The sequence below is a fragment of the Oncorhynchus nerka genome, linkage group LG2, assembly GCF_034236695.1.
Source record: "Oncorhynchus nerka isolate Pitt River linkage group LG2, Oner_Uvic_2.0, whole genome shotgun sequence".
Taxonomy (NCBI): Eukaryota; Metazoa; Chordata; class Actinopteri; order Salmoniformes; family Salmonidae; genus Oncorhynchus; species Oncorhynchus nerka.
In genome coordinates, this window is record NC_088397.1 from 41169742 (window position 1) to 41182161 (window position 12420).

The following is a 12420-nucleotide window of genomic DNA, read 5'->3' on the forward strand; positions in this document are numbered from 1 at the left end:
TGCTCCTGACGTCACTTGGGTACACTGCAGCATCCACCGAGAGGCTCTTGCTGCCAAGGGAATGCCTGACAGCTTGTGAGATGTTTTGTACACTGCAGTGAAAATGGTGTATTTTGTTAAAACCAGGCCCTTGAACTCTCGTGTATTTTCTGCATTATGCAATGATATGGGAAGTGACCATGTAACACTTTTACAACATACAGAAGTCCACTGGTTAAATTGAGAGACGAGCTTAAAGTTTTCTTTACTGACCATAATTTTCACCATAATTTTCACTTTCACTTGTCTAGCAAAGGACCTTGTGAAGATGCTGGAGGAAACAGGTACAAAAGTATCTATATCCACAGTAAAGCGAGTCATATATCGACATAACCTGGCCGCTCAGCAAGGAAGAAGCCACTGCTCCAAAACCGCCATAAAAAAGCCAGACTACGTTTTGCAACTGCACATGGGGACAAAGATCGTACTTTTTGGAGAAATTTCCTCTGGTCTGATGAAACAAAAATAGAATTGTTTGGCCATAATGACCATCATTATGTTTGGAGGAAAAGGGGAGGCTTGCAAGCCGAAGAACACCATCCCAACCGTTAACCACTTTTTACTAGGATTAAATGTAGGAATTGTGAAAAACAGAGTTTAAAAGGTTTTTGGTTAAGGTGTAAACGTCCGACTTAAATTGTACATAAGTACTCAGACCCTTTGCTATAAGACTCGAAATTGAGCTCAGATGCATCCTGTTTCCATTGATCATCCTTGAGATGTTTCTACAACTTAATTGGAGTCCACCTGTGGTATATTCAATTGATTGGACATGATTTGGAAAGGCACATGACAGGTTCCTCTGTGGAGATGGGAGAACCTTCCAGAAGGACAACCGTCTCTGCAGCACTCCACCAACCAGGCCTTTATGGTAGTGGCCAGATGGAAGCCCCTCCTCAGTAAAAGGCACATGACAGTCCGCTTCGAGTTTGCCAAAAGGCACCTGAAGGACTCTCTGACCATGAGAAACAAGATTCTCTGGTCTGAATAAACCAAGATTGAACTCTTCGACCTGAATGCCAAGCGTCACATCTGGTGGAAACCTGGCACCATCCCTACGGTGATGCATGTTGCATCTTGCTGTGGGGATGTTTTTCAGTGGCAGGGACTGGGAGACTAGTCAGGATCAAGGGAAAGATGAACAGAGCAAAGTACAGAGAAATCCTTGATGAAAACCTGCTCCAGAGCTCTCAAGACCTCTGGACTGGAGTGAATGTTCACCTTCCAACAGGACAACAACCCTAAGCACACAGCCAAGACAACGCAGGATTGACTTCGGAATAAGTCTCTAAATGTCCTTGAGTGGTCCAGCCAGAGACCGGACTTGAACCCGATCAAACATCTCTGGAGAGACCTGAAAATATTGAAGCTTCCCATCCAACCTGACAGAGCTTGAGAGGATCTGCAGAGAAGAATGTGAAGAAACTCCCCAAGTACAGGTGTGCCAAGCTTGTACCATCATACTCAAGAAGACATAAGGCTGTAATCAACAAAGTACTGAGTAAATGCTCTGAATACTTTATTTTTACAAATAAATGTACAACCATTTCTAAAAAACTGTTTTTGCTTTGTCATTATGGGGTATTGCATGTAGATTGATGAAGGACTTTAAAAAAATCTATCTATTTTAGAATAAGACTGGAACGTAACAAAACGTGGAAAAAGTCAAGTGGTCTGAATACTTTCCGAATGCACTGTATGCTGTGAGAATGCTGTTCATTGACTACAGCTCAGCATTCAACACCATAGTCCCCTCCAAGCTCGTCACCAAGCTTGGGACCCCGGGACTGAACATCTCTGTCTGCAACTGGAACTTGGAATTCCTGACGGGCCGACCCCAGGTATTGAGGGTTAGACGATATCACCTCCGCCATGCTGACCATCAACACAGGGGACCCACAGGGGTGTGTGCTTAGTCCCCTCCTATACTCCATGTTCACCCATGACTGCGTGGCCAGGCACGACTCCAACACCATCTTCAAGTTTGCTGACGACACAACGGTGGTAGGCCTGATCACCGGCAACGAGGAGAAAGCCTAACGGGAAGAGGTCAACCTCCTCAACCTCTCCCGTAATGTCAGTAAAACCAAGGAGCTTTATTGTGGACTACAGGCAACGGGGGGGTGTAGTGGAGTGTCAAGTTCCTCAATGTCCAAATCACTAAGGATGTAAAATGGTCCAAACACACAGACATACAGTCGTGAAGAAGGCGCAACAGCGGCTCCTCCCCTTCTGGAGGTTGAAAAGATTTGGTTGTACTGCTGCACCATTATACTGCTGCACCATTGAGAGCATCTTGACTGGCTGCATCACTGCTTGGTATGACAACTGCACCGCAGGTGGTAGTGCGGACAGCGCAGTACATCACTAGGGCCGAGCACCCTTCCACCCAGGACTTATATCAGGCGGTGTGAAAGGAAAAATGCTCTGAGAATTGTTAAAGACCCCAGCCACCCAAGCCATAGACTGTTCCCTCTGCTTCCGCACGGCAAGCGGTACCGGAGAAGCAAGTCTGACACCAAGAAGCACCTGAATAGCTTCTATCCCCAAGCCATAAAACTGCTAAATGACAAACAAATTGGCTACACGGACTATCTGCATTGACCCTTTTTTTACACTGACTATGCACACTCACAGGACTCTACACACTCTCACACACACATTCACAGTGACACTCCAACACACACACACACACACACACACACACACACACACACACACACACACACACACACACACACACACACACACACACTGACTGTACGCACACACACAATCTTTGTATACTCTGCTGCTACTCCGTTTATCATATTTCCTGATGCCTAGTCACCTTACCCCTATACATAACTACCCCTACCACTCCAGTATCCCTGCACATTATAAATATGGTATTGGCACTGTACAGTATTAGATTACTTACTTTCTCGTGTTCTTCTTATTTATATTTCTCGTGTGTTTTTGCTCTACTTACTTTATTGTACTACGAATATTGATTATTGCATTGTTGGGAAAGAGCTGGCAAGAAAGGCATTTCACTGTACTTGTGCATTTGACAATTAAACTAGACATTTGAACATTTGAATTAGTTGGAATTGTTTCCTGACGTAATAATGTTATCATTATGACGATGACACTTAATGTAGAACCCATCACAGATGAGACCCACAATTTACAGATGGCCAGTTAGTTAACATCCCATCAGCAGTCTGACTCACCTTCACATATGGAACCCTGTTCTTGTCCTCATGCACTGCCAGATTGGTTTTAGTCACTGAGAGAGATGGGTGCAGAAGAAGAGAGATGTCATTATTACCCTACAAGTACAATCACCAGAACTGGACAGGAACACCTGTTACTTACAGCATTTTCACACATAGTTCTGAGCTATAGTTCGATTCAAAGTTTGATTATTTGTTACATTGTATTTTTTCTTCTTCTTTTGGTCCGGTGGATTTCACATTGCCAAATGTCAAACGAATGAATAGGTCAAAACAAAACGATGAATTCATGGAAGTAATTTGTTTATTGGAGAACAACTCTCACGTTAAATCCATCTATGAGAAGCATAAGCATGAGAAGCTTGTGTCTCCCAAACGTCATATTACTTTGGTCTTCCAACAACATGCAAAGCTGCTCTAACTGCGACTTGAATAGACTATATTCGGTAGCCTACATGCCCGGTATAGCCCGTGTTCCCTAATCTGCAACGGATGCGCTCATAAATGTAATGCTACTCAGAGATATCAAGTTATGGTATTGTGCTCGCAATCAAACAACCAATAATACTACGGTGAACCACACCACAGTACAAATGGAATCAACCGAGATCACCCCTTTTGAGCGAACCACGTTTCAGAAAAACCGCACCAAATCAATTTGGTGTGAAAGCCCTCTAAATTCAGAGACTTTACTTTCATATTTGTCCAAAGGCCCAAAACAGTCAAATCAAATCAAAACGCATTTGGAGTGCATTTCAGAGACACTTTACAAACACAGACACAACAGTTGCTTTATGTTTCAACTTTGTGTTTTTGATGGGAGATCATATTCAATCAGAACAGATTTACATCAAGGCTGTGTATACGCTCAGAGGTGTGTGTGTAATCTTTTTGTGTGACTGGAGTGTTTCTAAGCCTGACAAATCTGTTGCTGCTCTGACTCGAGCCCTCCTCAGGCCCTGACTTCCAATTTAATTTCAACTGGAAACAAGCGGTAAAACAGACTAGGGCCATGTATGTACAGGTAGTTACATTATGTTTCAGGTTTGTGTGAGAGATCATATCCAATCAGATCAGATTTATGCCAAGGCTGTAGATACTCTCAGAGGTGTGTGTGTGTGTTGTTTTCTCTTTCCATCAGTGTTGTTTGTCTGCTTTCTCCCTTATTACCTCCTGTCCTTCCTTAGTGATCCACTGTTCTCTTGCTCTCTTTCCCCCTTCCTCTGAGCCCCCCCCTCTCTCTCTCCAGAATGTAGATGGGAACTCTCATCTCATCACTGCCTTAGGCTGCTGTCATATTGTCTGCATCCCAATGTCACCCTATTCCCTTTATAGTACACTATATAGTCAATAGGGTTCCATTTAGTATTTTATTTATTGCCTTTATATAACCAGGTACGTCTTTGAGAATACATTAATTGCCTCTGGCTGGTGTGATTTACTAAGATAGACATCTACCATATACTTACAGGGAGTCTAGCCACAGCCCCTCTAGAACCTCACATATACTATCATAAGGGTATCATTTTACTGTTGCACATACAAACAAAATACTAAATTGAAGTGGAAATGACAAGTCACATTGAAAACGGCAGTGTGTGTGTGTGTGTGTGTGTGTGTGTGTGTGTGTGTGTGTGTGTGTGTGTGTGTGTGTGTGTGTGTGTGTGTGTGTGTGTGTGTGCATGATTTTAGTGCTGTGAATACACTTACCATCCAGAAGATCTCTGATTTTGTCCATGTATATTTCAAAATAGGACACCTGGGGAAGAGAGGAGAGAGCATATTGAGAGAAATGAATCTTCGAGAGGACAGCGGACTGATTATACTAATATGTCAAATATGTTAAAGTGGTCTTCTTGGCTCACAGGCATTCTGATAGGTCTAGTCTCTTGTGAGCAGAGAGATTAGTTTCTGCGTGCCGAGTATGCCAGGTATTAGTTGTGAGATATTATAAGATTTATTTAGGCAAATGTACAAATATGACAAGATACTAATGATTTATTAATATCCTGTGTCTATGCATTCCATAATTCCAGAGGCTATGCACACAGACATCATACACAGTTCATGGTGAGGTGATGCAGTAGACTGATTTAGTCCAGATGTTTATGCTTTAAGTAGATATTGATGTTTGGGATGTGTTATTGCACATTGTGCACCATGCATATTCATCAACAGTAACTCCAGTGATTATAGAGTGCTATAGCTATGATGGATTCAGACACACAGTTTTCAGTTATGGTGAGATGGTGCAATAGCCTGGTCCAGTGATCTGCATGCTATGGCAGGACAACTATAGCCAGAATAGTTGTCTGAAGCACATCTTTACCAGACTACTGGTGCGGACACATTCACATTTACAGTGATTACAGAGGGTCATGGTGGATTCTGACATCACACTCTCATGTATGGTGAGCTGGTGTAGTAGCCTGGTACAGTGATATGTATGCTATGGCAGGACAGTAATATCCAGAATAGCCGCAATACTGGCCCAAACACAGCAACTTCAGTGATTACAGTGGGCTATAGCTATGGTTGATTCAGACAATACACATTAGTTCTCAGTTATGGTAAGCTGGTGCAGTAGTCTTGTGCAGATCTATATTTATTGCTCGACAAAATAGCCAGAAGAGCGTAGAGACATAGTAGAGACACATTCACATTCACAGTGTCTACAGTAATTCCAGAGGGCCACTGTGGATTGAGGCATCACACTATCAATTATGGTGAGTTAGATGGTGCCATATAGTGGAGGCTGCTGAGGGGAGGACAGCTCATAATAATGCCTGGAATGTAGTAAATGGAATGGTATCAAACGTGGTTTCCATGTGGTTGATACCATTCCATTGACTCCATTCCTCAGAAGCCTCCACTGGTCCTCGAGTGTGGTCGGGTCCCAGATGTGCTTTAGCTAACACCTCTGAACTATTGGAGCATGACAATGATAACCATAGGAGTTGTCTGGAGCACATAAACTCATAGAAAAAAAGTGCAACCTAGAACCTAAAAGGGTTCTTCGGCTCTCCATATCAGAGAACCCTTTTTGGTTCCAGGTAGAACCCTTCTGGAAACAAAAAGAGTTATCTCATGAACCCTTTCGGGAACCCTTTTTTTTAAAGAATGTGGAGATGTGGGACACCACCATGTCTACTGGTACAGAACATGTTGTTACTACAGAGCAGAGGTTCATGATGGAAGATATCACACAGTTCTCAGGTATGGTGAGCTGGGGTGGTCGTCTAGTACAGACTATCGTACAGTACAGACTATCCCCGGACTATCGTGGTCATGAGGGTCATGTTTAAGGGGTGTGCTCATCCCCAGTGCCACTATCTTGATTGTGGAGGAGGTGGTTCTTATGGCAAGGATGACCTAGACGACTGACACATCCTAATAATAACCATAGGAGTTTTCTAGAGCACATAGAGCAGTGGAGGCTCCTCAGCGCAGGAAGGGAAGGACCATCCTCCTCAGTGAATTTCATAAAAATAAAAATAGTGAAACATTAAAAAAGCTATCCTTTTTAGATAAAACTATACTAAATATATTCACGTCACCAAGTGATTTATTAAAACACACTGTTTGTTTTGCAATGAAGGTCTACAGTAGCCTCAGCAGCACTCTGTAGGGTAACACCATTGTGTAGCCAGGGGACAACTAGCTTCTGTCTTCCTCTGGGTACATTGACTTCAATACAAAACCTAGGAGGCGCATGGTTCTCCCCCCTTCCATAGACAACCATAGTAATTATGACAACTTCCGGAGGATGTCCTCCAATTTACCAGAGCTCTTGCAGCATGAACTGACATGTTGTCCACCCAATCAAAGGATCAGAGAATTAATCTAGTATTGAAAGTATAATCTACAGCTAGAAAGCACTGTAGTGCATAAAATGTTGTCAGTAGTTGTCTCAAAGAGAGAGAAAGAAAATAGTTAAATAGTTTTGAACAAATTCATTTCTTTATCAATGAAGGAGAAGCAAGAGAGAGAGAGAGTGAGAGAGAGAGCTATAATTTAGTCATTTTACTTTCAATTTCACTTACTTAGCTAGCAAATGCAGATAGCTAGTTTAGCCAACTCAAACGCCCGGCTCAAACAGAGGGATGCTATGTTAGCTAGCTGGCTATGAATATGAAACCCTGGAACTCATCCAAGTCAAGGTAAGCTTTTGGTTTTACTAATGTATTGCCACCGGGTCCCGCCGGTGTAACTGCTAAATTGCTTACTGACTGTACACTGTACTGCATGATTGTAGCAGATTTACCAACGCGTTAGTTCTATTAGCTAGATTGACTATAACGTTACTTTAGCTAATGTGGTGACAACGATGTAGACTGTGTGGTTCGGCTTGGAAATGTTTTTTCACCTGGTCACATACAGCTGATGTGTTGTGCGTTTAAGTCCACAAGCGGAGGGAAAAGGTAAGAGGAGGAGAGCGCGTAGATGCGAGAAGGAATAATACAATGGGCTGCTATGAAAGTGGACAGTGTTTGCATGTCATTCACTCCACCAATTCTGTTGAAAACGTTTCTTAAACAGAAGCAAACGAAACGGGGATAAACATACCTGAATTGTCCAATAGAAACTGTCGTTTGCAACTTTTGGACTAATGATGTCTGTCACCTCAAATTTGTGTAGCAACCTCATGATGAGTATAGGTAAATGAGTATCATGTATTAGTCCAAATATATCCATGTTACATTGAACTGGGTGAATGGAATATGAATGACAGTTATCCAATATGCTGTAATAGAAGTAAGGTCAAAAAAGTCCTCCCTCATCTTAAACAGCACTGACCGACACTGACATAGAGATCGGGTACACCACCGAGCAACTGGTGCAGAAAATGTTGTCACTACAGACCAGAGGGTCATGGGGGAATACAGACATACTGTTCTCAGTACTGGTGAGATGGTGCAGTAATCTGGTCCAGTAATCTGTATCCTATGGTGTGATACAAATAGGCAGAAGAATTGGCTAAAGGACATTCAGATTTAGGACACCAGACAGTGTTTTTAGAGACATCATCAACTTGATAGATGTTGAGATAAAACAGACGGCAAGACAAAATTAAAAGTGGCAGAGCGATTTGAGGCAAAGTGAGGCCCAGAGGGGCAATGTGTGGTCCGGAGTCGGCTGCACTACCACTTGACCAGACTATGGGACTATTGGTGCAGACAGACAGTGTTGTCAGCAGAGTACAGACCTTGATGTGGAACTCAAGGTTTTCATCCATTGCGAATATGTGATTGAAGATGTCCTCTGCAATTCTAGGGATGATTCCCATCCCATGAGGGTCATGCAGCTTGCCCTGAAAGAAGACAGAAGGGATGTGGGAAAAGAAGATGAGACGTCAGAGAAGACGAGAGGAAGAATGGATAAGATAAAAACACTTGGGGGAGGTCACTTGGCAGAGGTTAAAGGAGAGTAAAAGAGTAGGGGGAGTTAGAGAGGAGAGGGGGAGGAAAACATTGTGAAAGGAAGAGGGGGAGAGAGAGAGAAGCGGAAAAGAAGGATGAACAGGGGACAGGGACTTAACTTGGAGGAGAGTCCGCGGATATTTAGAGGAGAGGAGACAAGATGGTAAATCATTTAAAGCAAGGGGACTTCAACTACTGGAGTGTACAATGATTTATGCCAGTTAGTGTTTTTTTAACCACTCAACTAATCATCAATCCATTGATTAGTTCTGATGGATTCTAGGTTCTGACTCCTAAAACTTGGAATAGGGTTAATTATCAGGTATCCTGTTGAAATATTGAGTGCTATGGTTTAGAGGGTCAACACCAGAAGTTATTGGTTATCTGCAGGAGGAAGGTATATGGTGGGTGCAATTAAGCTTGGAATGTACTAGGGAAAACGATCACATGTGGCAGGCATTGATGAGGGGAGAGAGCCATAGATTAATGATGAAGGAGGTCGAGGTCAGGTCACGTTAAGGGAGAAGGAACAGTTTATTGCCCTATCACTTAGTTTCCTGCCTTGAAACGAAGATACAATGTTTAGCGAGAAGGAGGAGACTCCACCCAATGTATATGGTATGTATACCACCACCGGTGGAACCATGTCTTTGTCGGTTCAGCTGTTCGACCCTTTGGGATGAAAAAACTTGGTTTGAGCTTTCATAGTGTCCGTCGAGTTCTTACTCTGGTAATTAGAACCTAACAGTTCGATAAGGTGTGCTTTGCTGGGCTGGAATAAAATCGTGCAACCGGCAGGGTACTACCCGAGGACTGCAGCTGAGAATCACAGGTTTATATCACTCTACATAAAGAACACTCCAGTCTACGTCCCAAACTGGACAAAAGTAGTGCACTTTATAGGGGATAGGGTGCCATTTAGGATACAGGCCAAGTCTAATCTCTGTGGTGATGTGGTCTACAAAAACATACCTCCATGGTGTGTGTTTTTCCAGAGGAGGTCTGTCCATAGGCGAAGATGGTGCCATTGTATCCCCCGAGTACATCTAGAGACAGGAGACAGGGAATACAGTACGTTCAAAAGAACAGCACATCTATAAAGTAGGAAAGATACAGGACAATGGACAATAGATGTTAGATATAGGAGATAGGAGACAGGAGGCAGAATGCAGGAGAACAGAGGCAGAATAAGGAGACAGGAGTAGGGAGAGGATGCTAGACATAAGACAACAGCCTCCTCATTCAGCCCATAGCAACAAGACACTGCACCAACAAAGATTGCCCACCTACAGAACAACACACACACATACGTGCTCACACACACACGCACACGCACGACCACACACCCACACCTACAGAGAGCATGATACAGCAAGCACTAACAAGCAGCACAACCTCTATTTTGTCAGTCAGTGGGCAGAAAGTCAAACATACATACCAACTACCAGGCTAGGAGCCGGAGGGAACCATAACTTCTTTCATCCTATACCATTTCATTTCACACTCCTTTTATCTTTCCTTATTTCTGTTGCTTTCCCTCTCTCTCTGTCTCTCTACATCTGTCTCTCTCTCTCTTTCTTTCTTTGTCAGCTATTCTAGTCATGCTGGTGCTGGAGCGAGCCGAACCGTGACATAAACAAGTAATTCAAGACACATGGAATCTGTCTCTGAGAGGAGAGGAGAGGAGAGGAGGAGAAGGACGATAAGAGGCCAGAGCCAGAGAGACAATTAGGGCCAGTGCAGCTGGGGGGGGGAGAAAGAGAGAGAGAGAGAGAGAGAGAGAGAGAGAGAGACAGAGAGAGAGAGAGACAGAGAGAGAGAGAGAAAGAGAGAGAGAGATCCAATTATCTCTGTACTGCAGACACACTGAGTTAGACCAGCTCTATGGCATCTCTTTCACTCTGTTCTCCCTTCCTTTCCTTTCTTCCTTGTCTACAGTATGTTTCACACCTCACACCTATTTTCCTTTCCTCTCATCCTTTCTTTTTGTTCTCCCCTCTCTTCTTTATTACTACCTTTGATTTCCTATGCTACGCTCTGGCTGTGTTCTCATCTGTTTTCTCTATTTCTCTTTCTTCTGACAGTGCTGTTCTTTCCCTTTCATTAATCTGTCCCAGGCTCAATCACAGGCAGACAGCATAGCACTCGTTTGTCATGTTAGACAACGGGATTGAAATCTGCAATCTACACTGTCTTTCTATGCATGTGGGAAAGGAGAGGGAAGGCTGGACAGCAAGATGACAGAGAGGGGAGAGAGAGATACAGAGAGAGTGAGAGAGAGAGCGTGCAAGGAGGAGAGAAAGAGCAAGGGAGAGACTGAGAGCAAGATAGATAGCTCACATTTTTTTATTCAAGATAAGCTTGCACATTATTGTTACTTTAATTTCTTTTCATCAGGGCCTAAATAATACTGGAATTAAATTTCAGAAACAGAAAGTGCATGCAATGAATGGTCTATCAGCTATCAGTTGTTCTATCAGCTACGGTCTGCTCTGGACTCACCTTTGACTGTATGTTTGGGACAAGTGTTGTACATACACTACCGTTCAAAAGTTTGGGGTCACTCAGAAATGTCCTCACCAGTCTCAACGTCAACAGTGAAGAGGCGACTCCGGGATGCTGGCCTTCCAGGCAGAGTTGCAAAGAAAAAGCCATATATCAGACTGGCCAATAAAAATAAAATGGGCAAAATAACACAGACACTGGACAGAGGAACTCTGCCTTGAAGGCCAGCATCCCAGAGTTGCCTCTTCACTGTTGACGTTGAGACGTTGAGACTACACACTCTAATGTTCTTGTCCTCTTGCTCAGTTATGCACCGTGGCCTCCCACTCCTCTTTCTATTCTGGTTAGAGACAGGGTGCGCTGTTCTGTGAAGGGAGTAGTACACAGCGTTGTACGAGATCTTCAGTTTCTTGGCAATTTCTCGAATGGAATAGCCTTCATTTCTCAGAACAATAATAGACTGACGAGTTTCAGAAGAAAGGTCTTTGTTTCTGGCCATTTTGAGCCTGTAATCGAACCCACAAATACTGAATCTCCAGATACTCAACTAGTCTCAAGAAGGCCAGTTTTATTGCTTCTTTAATCAGAACACACTTTTCAGCTGTGCTAACATAATTGCAAAAGAGTTTTCTAATGATCAATTAGCCTTTTAAAAAGATAAACTTGGATTAGCTAACACAATGTGCTATTGGAACACAGGAGTGATGGTTGCTGATAATGGGCCTCTGTACGCCTATGTAGATATTCCATAAAAAAAATCTGCCGTTTGCAGCTACAATAGTCATTTACAACATTAACAATGTCGACACTGTATTTCTGATCAATTTGATGTTATTTTAATGGACAAAATAATGCTTTTCTTTCAAAAACAAGGACATTTCTAAGTGACCCCAAACTTTTGAATGGTAGTGTAGATAGAAGTACATATAGACACAGAGAGATAGAGAGAGAGAGAGAGAGAGAGAGAGAGAGAGAGAGAGATGGAGACATACAGAGATGGAGAGGCTGGCACTCACCTTTGACTATCTGTTTGGCGCAGGTGTTGTACACCTGTTCCTGTGTTGTGTTGGTGGGGAACACCCGGTCAAACACATAGGACTTCCCCTGTGGAGCCAAGACAGACAGTTCCTGGGTCAGTCAATACATCAAAACAAACACACAGACAAACACCGTCTCTGGCTCTGGATGCATCTCAAAAGGCACCCTATTCCCTGAACAGAAAACATGCACTACTTTTG

The 12420-nt window shown here is 43.1% G+C and overlaps 1 protein-coding gene across 1 annotated transcript in view; it reads right to left on the reverse strand.

Moving 5' to 3' along the window:
• The window catches only part of LOC115135305 (kinesin heavy chain-like), a 98355-nt gene extending 88636 nt beyond the window's left edge, over nucleotides 1-9719 (reverse strand). Inside the window, exons 1-4 of the mRNA XM_029669862.2 lie at nucleotides 9650-9719; nucleotides 8464-8568; nucleotides 4968-5016; nucleotides 3255-3310 (exon numbers count right to left, since the gene is read on the reverse strand). Of these exons, the coding sequence (XP_029525722.1) occupies nucleotides 3255-3310; nucleotides 4968-5016; nucleotides 8464-8568; nucleotides 9650-9655 (216 nt within the window). The 5' untranslated portion in view covers nucleotides 9656-9719. The remainder of the gene's footprint in view (nucleotides 1-3254; nucleotides 3311-4967; nucleotides 5017-8463; nucleotides 8569-9649) is intronic.
• Between the last annotated feature and the right edge of the window lie 2701 nt (nucleotides 9720-12420).